General features: G+C 41.6%; 1 protein-coding gene across 2 annotated transcripts in view; it reads right to left on the bottom strand.

The window, feature by feature from the left end:
* The window catches only part of SLC39A11 (solute carrier family 39 member 11), a 499,961-nt gene that overhangs the window by 464,377 nt on the left and 12,889 nt on the right, over positions 1–22,695 (bottom strand). For both annotated transcript variants that reach the window (XM_036755297.1, XM_036755296.1), the window contains exon 3: positions 21,877–21,915. In XM_036755297.1, the coding sequence (XP_036611192.1) occupies positions 21,877–21,915 (39 nt within the window). The remainder of the gene's footprint in view (positions 1–21,876; positions 21,916–22,695) is intronic.

Below are 22,695 nucleotides of genomic sequence, written 5' to 3'. Positions count from 1 at the left end.
GGAGGAAGGGGCTGGGGGGAAAGAGAATCATTGGATGTGAGGATATAACGATGCCAAAAAAGAAAGAAAGAAAAACATCAATAAACCATTTTTAAAATATATAAAAGTGAGCCCAAGGAAGTTCATAAGGGGACACAGACAAGCAGGGAGTACTGGCATTAGCATGTCAAATTTAATATATAATTTTATGTAACATCCCCTTAATGGCACCCTAAAAGACAGCATTGTGCTGCATGCTACATACCCAGAGGGAGATATCTCTCTGGATTGGCTGAGAGACTGCTGAGCACAATACTGTGTATGGGGCTCACTTGAGTAGTTACAGGGACAGAGGGTGGCAGAGTCACACAGAGAGAAGCAGTCAAGAGAGATCAACATGCTGGATAATAGTCTGAGCCCTACCCCCAACACACCGACCTAACATCTTCCATCCATCCAATGTGGCTGCTCAATTAGCTTCCTTCTAACTTCTTTGACACAGTCTAGTTAGACTGAGACAGAGGGAGGAAAAGAGCCACATAGACAAAAACAGCCTAAATGACTCATAGGTCCATTAAGTTCACCCTCTGATACCAAAGGAAATCAACCAACCCTCGTGTTTATCCTTATCTGGCCTACTCAGATTGTTTTCAAAGGCACCAGTGTCTGCTTACCCTGGACTGGTATACTTGTAAAAGGCTTCAGCTCCCTTTATTGACTTTACTGACCCTAATTTCCTTGGGTCGCTTATAATCAGATTACAAAGCCCCAGACATCCCTGTTAGCCCAGGATTATCACATGTGCTATGTCATCTCATAACCAGAATCAATACAAACACCTTGGATGGCAATGCAATAATGGTTGGGGGACATGAATGGTCTGTATCCTCTGTCCTCAAAATCAGCTCTGTAGTATATCAATCAACTCTTCTGTCGCTGTTCCTTGAAATCCCAGACTGGACTGATAGATTAATCATGCATCCATACAACTCTACCCAAGGGAGAGCAACAAAGCTCTCCTTACAGCAAGGGCTCTCTCCCACCCCCTGCCCTCCATGAAGGCATCCTTAAACAAGGATATCTCAGCCAGTGGGTGAAATAAGAGTCTACCATAGGTTACTCCAGAAAGTATATATACATATGTGTGTGTGTATACATATATATACATATATATACACATTTACATATACATATACATATACGTAAAAGAAGGTCCCTTGTCATTTGAGAGAATCCATGTCTACTTCAAACTAAGTCCTGTCCTGCTCATTTTTCATTGTCCATCTATAACATATACATATATACCCTTCCCTACATAAGAATAGGAATAGGAATAGCCATCTAAAAGCAAAAAAGGAAAAGACAGCCTGCAGAGGATACAATATCCTAACCCCACATCCTCATGCAAGTTAGGTTACTTTTTCCTTAAAAGGTATCAAGCTGTTCTCAGGACTTGATTGGCTCAGCAACTGATGACTCAAGCTACTGGCATCACTTCTGAGTCCCTTGAGTACATAAAAGTCACAAGGAGCTCTAAATGCTCTCTGAAAGTTGGCTGGCAGACCATGGTGGACAACTCTGAGGCAGGGGAGTTTGCTCAGATGCATTACTCAGAGTGTGCTAGATGCATATCTTTGTTGAATCTCCCTCCTCTGCTATACAGAAGTAAATTTCCTTTTGTTAACTCCTAAATAACCTACAAGTATCTAATTTTGTTGGAATATTGGACATAAAGCATCAGAGGAATGGACAGAGTCAGGCCCATCCCAGAACAGAGCCTAGCCCAGAATATCCTCCACCCCTTTGTCCAAACAAAGGTTTGGTTCTGGTCACTGGCTAACCAGGCCTCCAGTATTTATATAACAATAGAAGAAAACAAAGGTCAGCTGATTACAAAAGACTTTTCATTGCCTTTGGGATGGAGATAAGGAGATAAGCAGGACAAGAGAAGGGGATATCCAGTAAGAGAAAGCAAGACAGCAGTGCTGACTACAGGCTTGTACACCAGCAAACTGTCAGCAGCTCAGCAGGATAATAGAAAGCACATGTGCTTTTTCACCAAGAAAAACACTATATTTTTCATCATTGCATAGAGAAGATAATGTATATCATTTCCTCCCCCACAGTTTATAATGACGTTGGAAATCTGAAGCATGAAATTAAAAAGAAAAAATACAATAATAATAATCTGACTCCTTATTGAAGTGTTCCTTCTCCCATTTGTGTCCCCCCATCTCCCAACTCCCTCCTGCTGGAAAATTCTCCTTCCGTCTTAATATAGCACATGAAGTTTAAATGCATGGAGGGAAGAGAGTAATTGACCTTCCCAAAATAAGTACACAGTGAAAGAGTAAGGAACACAAGGTCAGTAGTAAAGAAACTTCCCTGGAATCTTCATGCAGACCTGTCTTCTGAAGCCCTAGGGTCCATGAGCAAGTGTGTCTCTGCGTATGTCTCTGTGTATCAGTTTCTGTCCATCTGCGTGTGTGTGTCTATCTGTCTCTCTGCCTCTGTCTCTTTGCCTCTGTGTCTGTCTGTCTGTCTGTCTGTCTGTCTCTCTCTCTCACACACACACACACACACACACACACACACACACACACACACAGAGGCTATATATCTAAGGTTTGTCATGCAGTATCACCTACAAGGCCAACATGAACTTAAGGGCATTAAAATTCCCTTCAAAAAACTGACCATTCATTCAAGCACTCAACAAATTCTGATTTTGACTGTACTATATACAAATTATAGGTCAGTGAGCATGACTTTGACTTCTAGGAAAACTCTAGAATGGGTCACTAAAAAGATGGCTGATAAATCTCTAGCAGGAAAGCAGTGATTACCAAGGGCCTGCCTGGGTTCAGCAAGAAAGGGTCATTCCAAACTAACCTCATTTCCTTTTCTGAAAGGATTACTAATTAGCGGGTGAGGTGAATGCTGTTGACATAGTTTATCTGGATTTTAGCAGAACTTCTGATCAAGTGCTTCATGTTACTCTATGGATAAGATGGAGAGGTATAAATAATCCAGTCAGGTGGATTCAGAACTGACTAGACAGATGGACTCAAAGACTACATGTTAATGTCATTAATGTCAGCATGGCGAGAAGTCTGCAACGGAGTACCTCAGGAATCTGTTCTTGGCCTTATGTGGTTTAGCATTTTTTTATCAATAACTTGAATAAAGGCATAAATGATATATATAATAGAAGAAATATGGGCCAAGGTCCAATTTGATTAAGAGAGGCAAAGAAATTGTCACCAAGGCATGGCTGGCTCAGAGGATTAAGGCTGGAGCTGCTGACGTGGCTCCCTGGCAATCTAAGTGACTAGAAGAGGCCAGACCACAAAGAGTCAGTGCACTTTAGGCTTGGCAGATGTCCCACAGCTGCCCAAGGCCCCACACCCTGCCTTGGTGACCAAACCCATTTCTGTAAGGGAGTCAGGGGGGAGGCTGAGGCCACATCTGCCCAAGCCAAGTGCTATATCCTTGTTATGCATCTTGAGCACTTTTCTGTGTTATGCCTAAGTAAACCTTTTGTTAACTGTTAAATCCTCCATTCATTCCAATACGAACCCTGACCTGCCAGACTGTCTTGAGTCAGGCCTGACATATAACAATATATTACACATGACACAAAGTTAGTAGAGAGAGTTAACTTAAGGGCTGAATCACTGAACTGAATCTCATAAGATGAAATTCAGGAGAGATAAATATAAAGTCTTGCACTTGGGGACAAGAAAATCAACTTCACAAGTATAAAACTGGGGAAGGATAGTCTGAAAGAAATTGCCCTGAAAAAGATATGAGGATCTTAGAAGATCACAAGCTCAATACTAATCTACAATGTGGCACAGCAGCCATAAAGCTAATGCCATCTTGGGCATCAATAAGAGGGGCACAGCTTCTATTAATAAAGAAGTAATAGTCCCACTGTACTCTGCCTTCCTCAGGCCTCATCTGGAGCACCATGTTCAGTTCTGGGCACCACAATTTAAAGACACTAATAAGCTGGAAAGTGTCTACAAGAGGTCAACCAGGATGGTGATAGTCTTGAGTCTATACCATATAAATATTAGAGTAAGGAATGTGGCATGTTTAGCCATGTAGGGAACATGACATCTGGCTTCACATATATGAAGTCTGTCACACTGAGGAGAAATGAGATTTGTTCTGTTTGGCCCCACAGGGCAGAACCAGCAGCAGTATGAGGAGTGGTTGTAAAGAGGCAAACAGGCTGGATGTGAGGGAACTCTTTGTAACAACAAGAACTCCACAGAAGTAGGATGGGCTGCCTGAAGAGCAGGAGGGCTCCTGTGTTGGCAAGCAAAATGGACTTTGTTTTCTTTCAGTGACTCGGCATATTTCATTGAGCCTTGCTGGGTGCTGGGCCCCAGACCCAGAGACCTATTAGGTGTGGAACCTATGTGGGTGGTCGGATTGGTGACTGGGGTGGGCCCAGGATGGGGCTGGTTAGGGGGAGGTGTTGACTTCAGAGTCATGCCCTATTGTGTGTTGACCTAATCTATGTGGATGTGAGCCTCCCAGGGTCCTGCGGGGAAGAGCCAACTCAAGAACCAATCACCAGAGCCTGGGCTCTGGTCAGTCAGACGACGCTTGATGATGTCAAAAGCTCTATAAGAGGAGAGAAGACAGCTTGAAGATCCCTTTTCTGTTGGAGCAGCAGTGGTGGCAAGTGTGACTCTGGGCCAGCCCTTGTTCTGAGCTCTCGGGCTGAACCTAGATGTTGTTAACTATGAATTGTACTGGGTCTGTCTGTTGATGTTTGTAATTCGTTTGTATTTTGTTCTGATGTTCAGGGTGCTGGCTTTTTCCCCTAAACTAAATGAATGTTCTGAAGTTCAGGGTGCTGGTCTCTTCCCCTGAAGTAAGTGAATGAATCTGTATTTGATCTGTCTGTTGAAGCCTGTAATTTGTTTGTATTTTGTTCTGAAGTTCAGGGTGCTGGCTTTTTCCCCTGAACTAACTGAATGCTGTCTGTATGCTGGATTAAAGTAAGCTTGTCAACCCCTTCACCTTGCTTTCCTCGGTTAAGCAGATCAAAAGAACATGTGCTCTCCCGGCGTGCCAGCAGCTTTCTGGGTGCTGGCTGTGGGTGGATCTTACACCCCCACAGAAGCTGCTAGCCAGCCTCTGGACAGTGGGGATTCCTTTTGTGCATGGACTGGATTCAATGGCTATGACGACATGCAAAGCACTGTCTTAGATGCTTTTGTCATTTGAGGCTTTAAAAAACTACATGTGACATGACAAAACAGGAAAATGATAAATGCTGGAGAGGATGTGGGAAAGTTGGAACACAATCATTGTTGGCGGAGTTGTGAGCTGATCCAACCATTCTGGAGAGCAATTTAGAACTATGTACAAAGGGCTATAAAAATGTGCATACCCTTTGACCCAGCAATACCACTTCTAGGGCTGCATCCCAAAGAGATCACACAAGGGGGAAAGGTACCTACATGTAAAAAAATATTTATAGCAGCTCTTTTTTGGCGGCCAAGAACTGGAAATTGAGGGGATGCTCATCAATTGGGGAATGGCTGAACAAGTTGTGGTATATGAATGTAATGGAATACTATTGTGCTATAAGAAATAATGAGCAGACAGACTTCAGAAAAACCTGGGAAGACTTATATGAACTGATGCTGAGTGAAGTGAGCAGAACCAGAAGAACACTGCACACAGTAACAGCCACAGTCTGCAAGGACTGATTTTGACAGACTTAGCCCTTCTCAGCAATGCAAAGACCTAAAACAATTACGAAGGACTCATGATGGAAAATGCCATCCACATCCAGAGAAAGAACTATGGTCGTCTGAATGCAGAGTGAAGCAGACTGTTTTCTTTTTATTGTTGTTTTGTTTTTCTTTCTCATGGTTCCTTCCATTAGTTCTAATTCTTCTATACAACATGACTAATGTGAAAATATGTTTAATAGGAATATATGTGTACAGCCTATATCAGATTGCATGCCATCTTGGGGATAAAGGAGGGGAGGGAGGGAGAGAAAATTAAAACTTATGGAAGTGAATGTTGAAAACTAAAAATAAATAAATTAACTTTAAAAAAAAACTACATTTGAGCAACTCTCCACTCAAATGGTAGGTCTCTTCACCTCAGCCATTAAAATGTTGCATAACTGGGGGCTGTGCATATGAGAACAGAGGAGAAATGGAGGGAAGTCTTCCTCATTTGAGGGACTGCCAGAGACAACAGAAGCTGGCACAAGGTTAGGTAGGGGCATAGTCTATCCAGAGAGGAAGTCTTCCTCATTTAAGGGACCACCAGAGACAACAGAAGCTGGCACGAGGTTAGGTAGAGGCACAGTCTATTCCTAAATCATTCCTAAATCCTTCTTACATTCTTCTACCGAGCTGGAGAGTACAAAGGAAGTGGCTGAGAAAGCAACACGTTCTACCTGCCTGTCCACTCTGCTAAAGGGAGGCAAGGCTCACAGCAAAGAAACACCAAGAATCTGCTTATGAGACATACTCATTTTGTTGGTCCATGTCTGCCCACAGTGCAGGAAGAGCTCCACAAAGCAAGGCCTGTGGATTCCCAAGCCTTGTAAGAAACTGCTGCTTGATAGGAGGCAAACAACCCATAGAGCTCTGGGGCATTCTGATGCTGCCTGGGAGGGGCACACATGCTATCTCCCTATGCCACTGGGCAAAGTGTTGAATAGGTATCCCAGACTTCACCCTCCACATTCTTCTGAGGTCTGCTAAGGGCAGCTTGGATTCCTGCCACCCTACAAGGAAGAAAGCCAGGGTGTAGAGAAACAATGTAATAACAGTATTAGGCCAAGCCTTAACAAAATTTATCATGCTGTGTCCTATCTTGAGGGAAATGCCACACAATTCAACTAAGCAAACTTTTCAGATATCTCCATCTTCCAGCACAGTGAGCCAGCTTCCCAAGTCTGAGCCTGTGATCCTCTTCTCCAGCCCATGAGGGGGCAGCAGAGGTGAAGCGATCCAATGATTCCCCCATCTGGGGTTTACAGGGCCATCAGTGCGCCTGCCAAGCCTAGCGCCACCCCAACTTCGGATCTACTGCTCTGCCTCTCTCACAATAACTGCTGGGTAACACATTTCAACATATAAGTGCCCTCCCTAGCTGCGAGTCTTCCCCCGGCAAGACCTAGATCTCATTCTACTGTGAAGGGGGCACAAGGCAGAGTACTGGTCTTCAGATCACAAAGACCTGACTTCAACTCCTGCCTCAGACATTTGCTTGCAGCGTGACCCTGGGCAAGTCACTTAACCTCTCTCAGCCTGTAAAGGGAGGGTAGTAATAGCACTTACCTCCCAGGGTTGTGTGAGGAACAAATGCTAGAGAACACTTGTAAACTGCTTTGCTAACCTTAACGCTTTATAAAAATACCAGCTAAGAGCATTCTTCTTGTTCTCTCCTTGCTAGAATGGGAGAACAGCTGGTCACCACCCTTCACACAGACGTGGCGACCATTATTATTAAAGTACATCATTAACTTCCAACAGTGAACAAGTTATTAAGAGAAAATATAATTCTCCATTTGCCGCAGAAAGCAGCCTCAGCCAAAACCTTTTTATGAAAATTTTATCTCTGAGGAAACTAACTCTCCATGGCATTAAATAGCATGTAATGAATTGTTCTTTCTTGCCTAGAGGTGGATTTCCCCAACCCGTAGGCTTTCTTCCTTTTTCAGGGTCTTATGGTCATACTTAGCCCAAATCTGCCTCCCACAGAATCATAAGATCCCACATATCTTCTCATTTGCGCCCCACAGCTGGAGTTCATTCAACATCATAATCTCCCAGGTGGAAATGAATAATCAATACAAAATAATTAATCACGCCAGCCTCTTTTATTACACTAATCAGCTTTGCGGTAGAACTCTCTCAATTTTCCAAGTCCCAAAATGAGTTATGGGGTCTGGAAATAAAGTCAGGGAAATGGAAAAGGAGAAGATGAGCTTTCTGGGCTAACGACTAGGGATGGCATCTGACTGCAGTTGTCTTGATCTCTCCATCTGCGCAGGTACCAAAAGAAAAAATTACCAAGTCTGAGCTAAAGGGCTTTAGGAAGGGTAGGTCTCAGTCAATGTGAGTACCAATCCCTTGAAGTGACCTTGTTATTACATATTTCCATACAGCTGGAACTAATTACCAAAGTTCTTAAGAGGGACGTAAAGAGTGCCCCTGTATCACTTCTGACCATCATGTGAACGCTTGCCCTATGTGAGTTCTCCATAAAACAGTCTTTTTGGCAAGCGTCCATTTTGGATTCAAACAACAAGGCGAGTCCATTGGAGTTGTGCTCTCTGAAACAGAGTTTGAATGCTTGGCAGTTTAGTTCAATAAGGATTTCAGTGTCTGGTATCTTATCCTGCCGGGTGATCTTCAGAATCTTCCTAAGACAATTCAAATGGAAGTGATTCAGTTGATTGTGTGACATGGGAGACGATGGCACAGGATCACTCAGCATGGCGTGCCCATATCAGAGAAGGTGCTGTGTTCTATGAGCAAAGCAGAATTGAGACAGCTCAAAGGAAACGCAGGATGCACAAATTTGGGGTATCCACCCCAAATGTTCACACAGACTATTTGTGCCCAACCTGTGGTAGAAAGTTCTGAGCTCACACTGGTCTGACCAGCCACAGTCGGACACATTGAAACTCAACTCTAGCATAGTGATGTCATTTTGGTCCTCTTCAAGAACAAAGGACAACTAATCAACCAATTATCATATTTTACATATAATTATAACTTCAAATAGTGGAATTTTCTAATACCTATGACCACGTCAGGAGGTTCATTATTCACCCTAAATCAATGCAACCTGTGTTTTTTTCTTTAATAACAAAGAATTTATAGTATCAAGAAGGAGCTGGCTGGTTCATATAAGGTCATCTAAGGTTTATTCTAATTCTGAGTTGCCTTGATTCTATGATTCTTTAACAAAGGAGAATTAAAATCTCAAAACATCACAACCACCACAACCATATCTCCCCCACATAACCTTCCTTAATTGGCCCCAGATATAGGGAGCTAATTTGTGCACAACTTAGTATCTCACAGGGTTGTTGGGAGAGAACTACTTCTCAAACCTTAGTTCAGGGGTTCTGAAGAGTTTTTTGTGTTGTGGGTCCCTTAAGAGTCTGGGGAATCCTGTGGTCCTCTTCTCAGAATAATATTTTTAATTGCATAGAATAAAATATACAGGATAACAAAGGAAACCAATTATTTTGAAATATAGTCATCAAAATATTTTTTAAACAAGTTCAAGAACTCCAGGTTAAGAACTCCATGCCTTAAAGAGTTAAATCTGAGGGGCAGCTAGGTGGTGCAGTGGATAGGGCACTGGCCCTGGAGTTAGGAGGACCTGAGTTCAAATGTGGCCTTTGATACTTATAGCTGTGTGACCCTGGGCAAATCACTTAGCCCCAACTGCCTCGCGAAAAAAAGGGGGGGGGAGGGTGCGGTTAAATCAGTAGTGGTGTCGCCAAACTTTTTTTTATTCATGTAATTCTATTAGTAATATATATTACAGCAATAATATAATATAAATTGTAAATTTAAATAAATAAAAATGTCAAAGGAGATGAGATGAAGATGAAATCAAACTGTATTTTAAAAATAAGACTCATTTATTAATGATACAAAGAACCTTTTTGCTCTCACTTTAAAATTTATTATTGATATCAATATTTTTAGCAAGAACAATGTTAATCAATGTGCTTCATTATTTTGGGGGTTGGGTTTAGAGATGCAGTATTTCAAAGATCTAGTTTTAGGTTTCTTTTATTTTAATACTTGGTTTCAGTGGTTGACATAACTGAAAAAAAATACCTCAAAAAGACATATAGCTCCAAATGGAAGAAGTACATTGTCAGCTGGATTCACTAAATCATCTCTGTCTTCTCCAATGCCAATCAGTTGTTTTAACAAACTAATTGGAAGATGCCGTATTGTTAACAAATGGGTCCAAAATCCCTTGAAATTCTTTGGAAGGTGTTTTGGTTTCCAAGTTTATTAAGAGTGCAGAAAAGAGTCTGTACAGATGACCTAAGTCATCTTCTACCACAAAAGCTTAGTTTTTTAAATGTCTTACTAATCATGATGGCTTCATACTATCATTAGATGATATCTTGAGTAACAATATACATTTAGACTACAGCAAGGTTCATCGCTAACAATAGTGGTTATAAATTCATAATTCAAATAATTTTCTTGATAATTTAATTTTTTTTGCTAATTCTGATCATATCATCATTGGGTTTTTTTTTCTTTTCTTGTAGTGTGGACAATGAAGTGAATGTACATCCTAGGAGCAGAAGTATTTGTCTGCTCTTTTCTCATTCATTTGCAATCGCATTATTAGTATTATTTTCAAGCTGAGGTTTCGAGAAGTCTTCCTAAGCCACTTGGCCATTTTTTCATGGGTTAGTTTAAACTAAAGAATATATTCCATAAATGCACTTAATGACTTTGTGATGACCCAAAGAAACTACAATCCATCAAAACAGGCTAAAAGCAAATGAATGGGTGAGAGGACCGTTGTCAAACCCTGCTCCACGTTGTGGAATTCCCTTTCTTCCTTCTGTATGCCTCAACTACTACATGTGACACGTGATTATCTGAATACAGAGTGAGGGAACCTATGTCAATCTAGATATTAAACATCAGCAAACCTTAATTTCTTTCTTATTTTGGATAAAAAAATATGAATCAATCTCCTAGCATGCATTCCTCCCAAATCCTAACACATTATCTGGGACTACTCCACTTTGGAGATCACTGGGCTACAATGTGATTACAATGTGAGCTACAATGATTATTTTCATTAATTCTCTTAATACCATTTATTATAGCTCTGAGCAGGTGAACCTAAAAATAACTGAAACACTTCATAACTACCCACCCCCCACAAAGAGATTTACTAAGCTTTGCCAAAATGACTGGCCCCTCTCTTAATGAACCATCTACTTCAAACCCCTGATTTCGCACGTTAGAAAACTACACGTGAGTGCCCCGGAGAGGCTAAGTGAGTTACTTACCTAAGAGTGCACATGTAGCTAGTTTGTTAGGATCAGTAGCTATAACTAAAACTAAAGCCAAGGATAAAACACAGGCTCTGTCAGACAGTCCACAGAGAAGCACTTACTTATAAATGTTAACACAAGCTTACTTTGTAAGCATTTATTAAGTGCTTACTCTGTGCCAAGCACCAGGCTGCCCCAAGCGACCTTTGACAATCATACTACTAATAGTAACAATTCACATCTAAATAATGTGTTAAGGCTGCACAGGAACTTCTCTGGGTCTCAGTCACCTCACATGTACATTCTATGATTCTAAGTAGAAAATAATGATTCCCTGGGCTTTTAAAAACACTATACTCAAATAACTAGAAATAATGCAATAGACCCTTTACTAGAGATGTCTGAGTAAATTATGGAGTACATACGTAATAAAATACTATTGAGCCACAACATACAGGTGGAGAATTCAGAGAAACATGGGAAAAACTTCAACAAAGTGGAGCTAAGCCAAGTAAAATCATGAACCACGAGGACAATACACACGATGACACCACAATGTTGACAAAAGCATTATTAAAAGGCAACCCAATTAAAATAAACTGCAATGACCAATCTTAGTCCTGGAGACTAGAGGATGAAACACACTTCCCACCTGTAGGTAAGTAAGAAGGATTTGGTTATTCCTTTCTCCATAATAGTTCCCAGGATCCTAGCTGTAAACAATTTCTAATGTGTGCAGTGAGCTATAGGGATGACATAATATATTTGCTATACTTGCACTGTGTTAAGTCATGATAATATTGCTAAAGTTAACCTGTGTGCTTAATGTTGGCAAAATGCCTTCTTTGTCTGTTGCCCTATAAATCAAGTAGGCACTGGTCAGTAAGGGGGGAATAGGAATGTGCATGTGTGTTAGTCTTGACTGGCCCCCATTGAGACTTAGGGGACCCATAGGAGTTGTACCTTCCACTATATTCTTGCCGGCCCCTGCCAGAAGAGTGATAAGGGGAAGCTGTAGGAGTTGGTGCTCCCATTATCAGCAAATCCCTTTGAGAAGACCAGCATAAAGTAAGCTTATTTAACCCCATATCATGACTCCATTCCTGTCTTTCTGTCTGCCCAGATCAAGAGTGAACCTGCTAGAACACCTGCTCATGCTAGAAGCTCTCCAGTGGCTCCCACTCAACAACTGACGCAGCTGGTATGTTTATCTGTCTGACACCACCTCTCATTAGAGAGGTGCTAAATGCTGGGTATGCTGTTAGATGTTACCACACAATCCACCTATTTTATTTAACTGCTATACTTTTTTATAAGGGAGAGTTCACTTTAGAGGAGGGAGTATAAGTTGGGAACAAAATGTAGAATTAATACTTTTTTTTTTAAAGCAATGATCTATGGGGAAAAAAAAAGAAAAACATTGCACCATCCTGCTCCCTCACCTCCCCATCCCCAACTTAATTTTCCTATTAATGCGTAAAGCAAATTTCAAAGCTAGCTGTAGGAATTCTGAAAGGAAAGATAACAAAGACAACCAGACCTGAATTAGGGGTTTGAATCACTAATTAGCTGCAAAGATCCTTGGTCAATCCCGAAGTAAAAGGGTCAAGTGAACTACTTGAAGAATCTTTTGAGGAAAAAAAAGGCAACCTAATTAACTTCTTCAGGACTTTCCTTGCTATAGAGCAACTAGCTATTCTTACTGCCTTATCTAGAAAGTTGCTATGACTTTAAATCTTTAGCCCTTCAGACTTTAAAACAAATTCCAAATCTACAGTTCAGCCATTAATGACATCCCCTGTACAAATAACAGACTGTCAAGTCATTACCTTGGCAAGAAACAGAGATCCCTCCTATAGAAAACGTAAGTGTAAACAACTATCAAACCACCATCTCAGCAAGAATAGTTACGTGGAAACGATCAGGAAATCCATGAGAGGGGCGCAAAGGCTTCGACAGGGCCCACAAGGGACATATTAAGAACACAGATGGAAATCTGGACTGACAGTCTAAGCTGCTCTCCTGAAATCTCATGGGATTAGAAAACAAATATTCTGTCTGTGTGAAACCTGGTCCACAAGGCAAAATCCTTTCCCTTCAAGGCTGGTGCCCATTCTCAGATGCTGTAATCAAAACTCACTCAAAAGGAATATGAAATAAGGGAATGGCTATTTCCATATCCGCTGAACTAAAAGCTGGCATCCAAATCCTGAAAACCACCTTCCAGCCATTGATCCAGCCCATTTTACTCCACAGCAAACAGGTGGGCTCATCTGTGCTCATGTTTGTACTTCAACACGTCTAAAATGTTTGGAAATGTTTGAGACCCTGTATCCACTACTGCTGTGGAAGATCTTGAAAAAATCAGTTTTACAAGGAATACAAGCATAGCCCATGATGGGAATCTGCAGCTTTTGGAGAAGAGTCGCTAAGCTCTGACTTACTATTCTTACTGTTGGGCGTAGGCCACAAAAAGATCAAAGACAAAGAGAAAATTCCCAAATATTCAAAATATTCATAACAATACTTTTTGTGGAAGGAAAAAACTAGAAATAAAGTGGGTGTCAATTTCCTGGAAAACGGCTGAACCAACTGTGGAATGTGAATATAACAGAATTAGTGCCTCATAAATGAGAATGTCTTAGAGGAAATGAAATAAGGAATTCAGAGAAACTTGGAAAGACTTGTTTGAACTGAATCCAAAAGAACTATATGTACCCGATTACAACAATGTAAAAGAAAACAATACTAAAAGACATCAGATGTATTAGGCATTCTTGACTCTGGAGCATTGAGAATAAAATGTACCAATCTCCCTCTTCCTGGTGAGGGAATAGAGGGAATGGGGCACATGCCATCAGATGTGATCAGTGCTGCTCAATTACCCATAGTTTGTTGTTACAAGAGAGTGTTTTATAGAGCGGATATGGGAAGGGCTGTGATACTGGAAAGTACAGCAATGTGTGTGGGGGGGTTTTAATCATGAATAAAACACTTTTTTTAAAGTTTCCCAAAATCTACTTGTGTTGGGAGAGAGTTCAGTACCCAAACAGATTCTTTACAACCTACGGAAAACACAAGCCCTTTTCCCTGGGAAGGTAATCCTAATTAGTCAAGTCTGAGCTTCCTCAGACTTGTACCCTCTATCAATCAGTTTCCAAGAACCAGACAGAACGGGAGGCCTCTGGAATTTAAACTTTCTAAAATCAGCAAGGGGGCCACGACTGTCAGCGTCTTTACTTTCACCTGTCATTAAGAGCTTGTAACTTGGTAAGAGAACTAGAAGACATCACTGTCATGAAGACTAGTGCTTGGGGTGCCCCGAGGGCCTTTTTCCTCTAGAAAGTTGGCTAGCAGTCAACTAGAAAGGGAGATCTGATCATTCATTCAATTTTGCTTCAGCCACCAGGAGCATTTCTGAATAGTTCCAAACTGCTCACTTTACACCTTTGACCATTCAAATAACAATTAACAAAAAGACAAGCCCCTCCTGAATGCAGACCACAGTACAAAGGTAAGTAAGAATGGGTCTCTGTTGTCACAGAGTTGATACTAGAGTTGAGGAAAAGACACCCTCACGAGAGTGCCAATAGGTCATATTACATGATAGGGACATTCGTGTAGGGATGCAAAAGTGCAGTGTAATGCAAGGAGGAGGGCCATCACTGCCCAGCAGGGATGAGGGCAGTTTCAGAGATGGAAGCATCTGAGCCGTATTGTAAAACATGGGCAAGAAATTAAACACGCCAAGTGGGTGAAGGATGGCATTGATACAGCTGTCTTAGAAAACTGTCCTTCATCATGCAGAAGCTCCACCTGAAATTTAATCCCATAGTAAACATCAAGTCAGGCAATTCTGAAAAAGGAAAGGGGAAGAATTCCCTAAATAACAGTGGGATTAGGATTAGCTATACTGGAATAAAACGAAAGTCAGTTCTGGGACCTCATACTGTGTGGCCTGAACAGTTAGAACCCTAACTGATGTACAGCAATAAGGTTTTTAGGAGACTCTCTTAGAATTAGAAGCCAAAAACTTGATCTTTAATTAGAAAAACTTTGGCCTCTAATTGGGGCAGCTAGGTGGCAGCAGTAGATAAAGCACCAGGCTTGGAATGGAAAGATTCATCTTCAATAGTTCAAATCCCAGCTGTGTGACCCTGGGCAAGTCACTTAACCCTATTTGCCTCTATGTCCTCATCTGTAAAATGAACTGGAGAAGGAAATGGCAAACTACTCCAGTATCTTTGCCAAGAAAACCCCAAATGGGGTCACAAAGACTTAGACACAACCGAAACAACTTAACAAACGACTGGCTTCTGATTAGAAGTCAAAAAATTTCTAATTAACACAAATTTCTCTTAGTAGGTTCCAGTTTTGAGTGGGGGAGGTAGGGTGCCACTGTAATTTCACTGATGTGGGGAATTCCCAGGATGAAAACTCCTTCCACTAATACAGTTTAGCAACTTACCTGTAACTCAGAGTCATAGAGAGCTGCCTTTGTGACTGAGGGGTTTATCCAGGATGTATAGGTGGCTGTGTCAGAAGCAGGACTTGAACCCAGGCCTTCATGGTTCCAAAGCCAGCCCTCCAACCACTACACTACTGTTCTAGTTACCAGACAAAATTAAGGATTTCACTATATCACTCTGTCCAAGAAAGTCACCAAAGAAATCTTTGTCACCTGAAGTGACACAACTGGTTTGCATCTATCTTGGACAACTGTTCATCAGGCAGAACAAAGAATCATGGAGTCATGGGATCCCAGGGAAGACAGGAACCTTGGCAATCAGCTGCTCCATCTCCTATGTAACATCACCTACAAGTAGTCCTCCAGCCTCCAGTTGAAGATGGAGCATAGGACTTCTGGGAAAGACAGTGAGCAGAAAGTTTTAAAGAAAGTACGGCTTCATCAATGCCTGCTGACTGTAGACTGACTGGCTGAAAAGAGCCCACCCAAAGGGCCTGATAACGTAAAGGAAAACAACCCTGAAAGACCTCATGGCTCTGGTCAATACAATTATCAATCATCACTCCAGAAGACTGAAGATAAATTATATTTCCCACCTCTTGGCAGGCAGGTGCATGAGACAACCATTTTCACACAGGGCCAATTGTGGGTTGATTTTGCTTGAGCATACTGATTTGTGTTAAGGAAGGGCTTTTCTTTGGGGAGGGGAAGGGAATAAAGAGGAAGGGAGCCTGGGAAAGAAGTTATAGGAGGAAGTATGGAGAGATAGCGATAGTGATACCAAAACAGGAAGATAACAAAGAGGGTCCATGAGACATTTTAAAAGTACAGAGATGAGAGCAAAAGAAAGTTCTCAAGGAGTCACAGACAAGCGTGGCAGTGTTGGAACCATCAAGCTAAATTTAAAATATATACTTGTTTTAAAAAGCTGTACACAAAGAGAGTTATGGTATCATATACAATCCTCCTTTTTGTCCGTATTTGTATAAAGAAATGTTAGCGTTTGTCAAGTTCACAACAATAAAAAAAAGTTTCCAGAAAGCATTAGAATACACACACACACACACACACACACACACACACATATTCCCCAGTAAAGGGGAATCCCCTATGTGCCAATGCATTCCATTTCTAAACAGTTATGATTGACAGGTAATCTTTCCATGTGCCATTCCAATATCTCCTTCCTTTCAGCTTCCAAACACTGGTCCTAGCTGTATCCTCTGCAGCCAAACCTAACAAATCTAATCCCATCACAAGGGCCAAGTCCCACTCCCTCCCTAAGCTTCAGTTTCCTCCTCCACAAAATGAGGGGATTGGCCTAACTTTTATACAGTGGTCAGACTGACAATTTAAAAGACTCAGAAAAAAAACCCAAGTCATCCACCCCAAACAATCAAACTTTCAAAGAAAACAGGGAGAGTTGTCGCTAGACAACTACCACACCTCAGTGTATTTTTCTTATCAAGGTGAGCACTCCCACTAACAATGCAGACTATAGCCTTCTCATCTTGCACCAGTCTTGCCAATTTCTTCCCATGATTCCCCCACTGAGTCTTTAGACACTTTGGGGATACCGATGCAGAGATAACCATATATCTCTGTTACAAAGTAGGCCCAACTCCTTTTCTGATCATTCCTGTCCTGAATGATATCTTTATTACAAAACTCCATCTATTTGGCCCAAAACATCTAGGAGACAAAGAGAGGAAGTGAAGTGATAAAGTGACAGATAAAAGGCTGATCTCAATGTCAAAAAGAACTGAGCTCTCCTGACATACTAGATACATGACCTTGTGCAACTCATTTAACCTATCAGGGTCCCAAGGCAACTCTAACAACTTAAGATACCTGTCTGTATCTGTGAAGGTAGTGTCTACACCAGGAGCTTAAAAAATAGCAATAAAGTCTTTCACAACAAAGTGATCATTGGTAACTTTGGAGAGAGCAGTTGGCAAACTCCTAAGGAGAAAAATGTCTATAATGCTTGCCTCAGTTTCCTCTCTTCTCATTCACTCTTTAATCCTTGGTAATCTGGCCTCCATCTTCATCATCCAACTTAAACTGCTCTCTCTAAGGTACCAATTGGAAGGCTTTTTCCTTGGTCCTCCTCTTTCTTGACTTTTCTGCAGCATCTGCCACGTCTGACCACCCTCTCTTGCTCGATACCTCTCCTTTTAGGTTTTCATGGCACTATCTCTCATAGTTCCCCTCCTCCCTGTCTGACTGCTCCTTCCCAGCCTCCTTTGTTAGATCTTCACCCACATCAGGGCTCCTAAGTTTAGGTCTACCCAAGGCTCTGGGGCCTGGACCTTACTCTCTTCTCTATACTATACTCTCTCTTATTAACCTCATCAGCTCACACTAAGTTAATTAACATCCCTATACTCAGTACTCTACAGATCTATGGATCCAATCCTAGTCTCTTCCCCAAGATCTGATCCTACATCACTTACTGAATACTGAACATTTCAAAACTGATGCCCTGTAAGCTACCGAAACTCAGTCTGTCCAAAACAGGACTAATTATGTTTCCCTAAAAAGATGCCCATCTTACAAACTTCTCTGTTACTGTAGAAAGCATCCTTCCAGTCACTCAGGTTCACAGCCTAAGGGCCATCCTGGGCTCCTCACTCTCACTCCACATACCCATTCAGTTGCCCACCTTCACGTATCTATCTCCACAACATCTCTCACATCCATGCCCTACTCTTCACTCACACAGTCACCACTCTAGATCAAGCTCTTATCAACTCTTGCCTAGACTGTTACAATAACCTCCTAACTGGCCTTCCTGCCTCCCGTCTCTTCCCACTCAAACCCATCCCTCATCCATAAAGTGGCAAAGTGACTTTCCTAAAGAGCAGCTCTACCCCCTCCTCAGTAAGCTCCAGTAGCTCCATTATCTCAAAGATCACATATCGACTCCTTTGTTTGGCCCCAACCCACGTAACAGCAACCACACCAGTATACCCAGGATAGCTGCCAGCACACGTTCTTAGATCTGCTTTTCCAAGAAAGACTGACTGCTCAAAACTGGATTAACAATCCTACTTCTAATTACATTAGAAAATACAAGCAGAGAAATAAAGACTAACAGACAGGGCTCTGACTGACCGAACCAAAGCAATATCGCTATACACTTTATATACATCGCTGGATCGACAGAGCCTTTACATCTGAGCAGCTGGGGAGCTCTGGAAATATGGCTACTCAGTCTCAACCAGGGAATCACAAGATCCTTCTCATAAGCAAGCCCCCAAAGCAAAACCTCACCTCAGAGTATGAGAGTATGTATATACGTCTCAGAGCCAGAAGGCATCACAACCCTCAAGATTCAGCACCTAATTAGAAATTAGCAAAAGGTGTGAAAGCCTTCCAACAAGCAAGCTTCCCCTAAGCAAGCTTCCTTTAATAGGCTCCAAGTAAGGCCTATTAATGGGCAGGGAAGATTTTACATCCCGTTAACATTACAACCTACCATCCCAACTTTATTACACACTACATCCCTTCCCGTACACTATAGTCCAGCCAAACTGGCCTCTTCATACATGCTGCTCCATCTCTCTTCTCTCTGCCTTTGCATGACTATCCCCATGGTTAGAATGTACTCCCTCCTCACCTCCACATCTCAGAATCTCTAGATTCCTTGAAGGTTCAGCTCAAATGCCACTTCCACATGCAGCCTTTCCTGATCCTCCATTCCTATCGCCTCCCCTAGAAAATTGCCCAGCACCTACTTTGTAGATGTCTCTATGTGTATATGTCCTCTCTACCAGTTACACTGTAGGACCATTTCACTTTTGCCTCTATATCCCACTTGACCTAGTACCCGGCATATAGTAGGTGCTTAATACTTTTTTTTTAATTTCATTCATTGTTGACTGATTGATCATAGATCTACACCCTCTTCCCCACCTTCTCCCTCTTTCCTCCCCCCCAAAATTGCAGAATCTTATTAAATATCTCTCTGCTGTTTCGGCAGAGCCACAGCTAAAATTTTTTATTCTATCAATATGAATCATCTTCTATTTTAAAAAATAATCCTAAGATTATACATATGAACATTTTTCTTCACAAAAGGTGTTCAGCCTTGTCAATACTACTTGAAAGTTCTTCCAGAGCAAAGTGGTCGCCCGTATGCCTGATGGAACAGAGATATAGGGATAGGAAGACAGACAAGTAACAAAACAGGGAAACCTACCAGTTTCCTTCAGAAACTCCTTTAGCCAACCACAACTCTAGAGTCAATCATGAAACATGGGCTACCTCCTGACAAAAAAGTGCTAGACTCCGGGTATGGAATGAGGCATCTATACTCAGTCCAATGTGGGAATGTGTTTTGCTTGACTATGCCTCCTTCCACAGTCCCACTGTTTGACTTTTACAGCCCGTCGTAACCTGGCTCCTTCTACTCTTCCGAACCTCTTTTTAACCCTCCAGGTGCTCCGTGATCCAGTGACACTGGCATCCTGGCTCTAGACACTCCATCTCCCAACTGTTTCTTTTTACTGGCTGCCCTCCAGGCCTGAAATGCTCTTCCTCCTTGTTCTCACCATCTGGCTTCCTTGCCTTTCCTTGAAATTTCAGCTAAAATCCTACCTTTTGTAAGAAATCTGTCCCAGTGTCCCTTTAATACTCATGCCTTCTCTGGGAGATTGTCTCAATTTATTCTGGATCCATTGTATTTGTACATTCTTGTTTGCATTTTGCCTTTCCCATTAGGCTGAAACCACCTTGAGGGGAGGGGCTGTTTTTACCTTTCTTTGTATTCCCAGTGCTTCCCACTTGACCTGACACATAGTAGGGTGCTTAATAAATGTTGGTTGATTGATATGTTACAAGGGTTTTGTTTTTCTTGTTTTTCAAAGGGGAAGAGTAGGAAGGAAAGAAAATAGATTTTTGTTCATTTTATTTAAATTAATTTGTAATTTTTTTTACTTTGTAAACTTATTATAATTGCTATTTCTGGCAAAAGTCAAACTCACCACAATATGCTCATAATCAAATGCCCTAAAAATAATTCAGTCGAATTCAATAATAATATATTTGTTAAGTGTCAACTACTCAGTACAAAGCACTAAAAGTTCCCTGAAATTCACTTGTCAAAATTATGTAATCCAACTGCAGAACTTAAAGGACTGACCTTCTAAATGCCATAAATTGCTTCAATTCTAATCCAACTACTCCTAAGTCATCTGATAAACAGGTATGGCTAGATCTCTATCTAATGAATCAGTCATTCTCTTTTAGTCTAGAGCTATGATTTGGTCTAGATCTATGAATTCCCAACACGGACACTCCCTCTCACTGATGCATATCAGCAATTTGTCTTTGAGAGATGATTAGGTTAGGTGATTTTCTGATTCTCAAGTCTAACTCTCTATCTAGGGTGCCACCTAGCAGTCTAGCGTCAGAGACAAGATCCAAACCTAGGTCTTGCTGAATCTAGTCCTGGCCTTCTATCTACTCACTATATTAGGCTTGCCACGTAGGATACAAATTTTTCTAGGTAGGAATGACTGCAGTTGAAAATTCTGGTTGGTTCATCCTACCCCAGACACGTCTTTGCAACAATCTGCCACCAGACCAGACCCACTGCCATTCCACTGCTGAATTCCTCTAGGTCAGCCTTAGAAGCCTTGGAGGTAAGGACTCTTCCACATGATCTTTTTTACTCAGCAGTCACTGTAACTACCACTCACTCAAGGGCAGCTGTGGAAAAGGTTAGTGCCTCAAAGACTTATGTACGTAACTCTTAGAAGTCTATTTCTGCAAGGCTACATCAAAGGTTGGAGATTATGATATTTTAGACACTACAGCTAAAATAATCTGGTGATGCACTGGTCCACTGATTGCTTTTGTGAAATGACTTCTAAGATGTTTCATGCCCAGACATTAACTTACTCAGGCTGTGACTTCATCTGAAAAGATTGCCAGACCATGTCTGTACTCTGCATGTTACAATGACCTCTGACCAAAAGCAACACAGTTTGACCGAAATTGGAAAAAGACACGTAGTGTACCTGGCACCATTCTTCCTGAGAAGCACATGGATGGATCAGATGACCCCTCGTACCCACTTCCAGTAAGGGGCTGTCAGATATTCCACAATGGCCAGCTTCAGCAGACAGCCTTTGAAACAGCAGCTGAAACGCCACCTAACAATCACCACCATACTTACTGCCATGAACAAGTGATTTGGGGACAGGAAACAAAGTTCTGCATGCACTAACATAAGCAGCCACTACACAGGAAGCCACTAATTCCAGGAAGCATTTTGGGTACATGGGGACAGAGACTAGTGATGTCCAGAGCAGAGAACTGTCATAAATAAAATGTGTCCCAACTCACATTTCTCCCACCAGATTCTACTTACCCCTGCAGCAAATCCGAGGCTTCCATCTAAGATCCGTCTCTGTAAATGAAAACAAGATGCTTTCATTTTAGGAGGCAAGAAGAACATCACATGTGCCAAAAGATAGCGAAGGCCCTCGTAGGACCACACAAATAAAAACTGGCCTAAGCTCGACTTTTTTTGGAACCCAGCCCAAAGCCCAGAATAAGCCTTCTTGTGGACTCTAAAAACAAAAGAAAAGCTTCTCTACTCAGTACTTCAGAGTCTTGATTCACCAAGAAAACAATGAAAAAAGGATTCCATCCTTCAACTTGAAAAAACATACTACTAAATCCCCCATTTAATACCATTCTGTTCAACAAACATTTCTTAAATACCTGTTATTTGCAAAGCATCGTGCTGGCGATTCTTTAGGGGCCTCAATAATAACTACGCAATAATACCAACGTTTACATATGCATTAAGATTTGCAAAGTAATTTATATAAATGATCTTATTTGACCCTCACAACAACGAGGCAAGATAAGTGTTATTTTCATCCTCTTTTTACAAATGAAGAAGTTGAGTGTCATAAAGTTTAAGTGACTTGCCCAAGAGCAGAGAGCTAATAAGAAGCTGGAGAAAAACTGGAAACCTGGCCTTCCTGACTCCAAATATAAGCACTCAGCATCCTAAGCAATCCTGACTCAATTATCGGTGGGACTCGAGCTCAAAGCTGTTTTTTCCCTGATGCGGGGGTAAATTTGCACTGATCTAAGCATATTCTCTTGCCAGGTTTCCCTAGTGACCAGTCTCTGGAAGAGGGCTGGTCTAGGTCAAGCACACAGTTTTGACTACAGA

The sequence above is a fragment of the Trichosurus vulpecula genome, chromosome 4 (genome assembly GCF_011100635.1).
Source record: "Trichosurus vulpecula isolate mTriVul1 chromosome 4, mTriVul1.pri, whole genome shotgun sequence".
Classification (NCBI taxonomy): Eukaryota; Metazoa; Chordata; class Mammalia; order Diprotodontia; family Phalangeridae; genus Trichosurus; species Trichosurus vulpecula.
The sequence above is the reverse complement of the archived record's forward strand: the minus strand, read 5'-3'. Positions and strand labels throughout refer to the sequence as shown.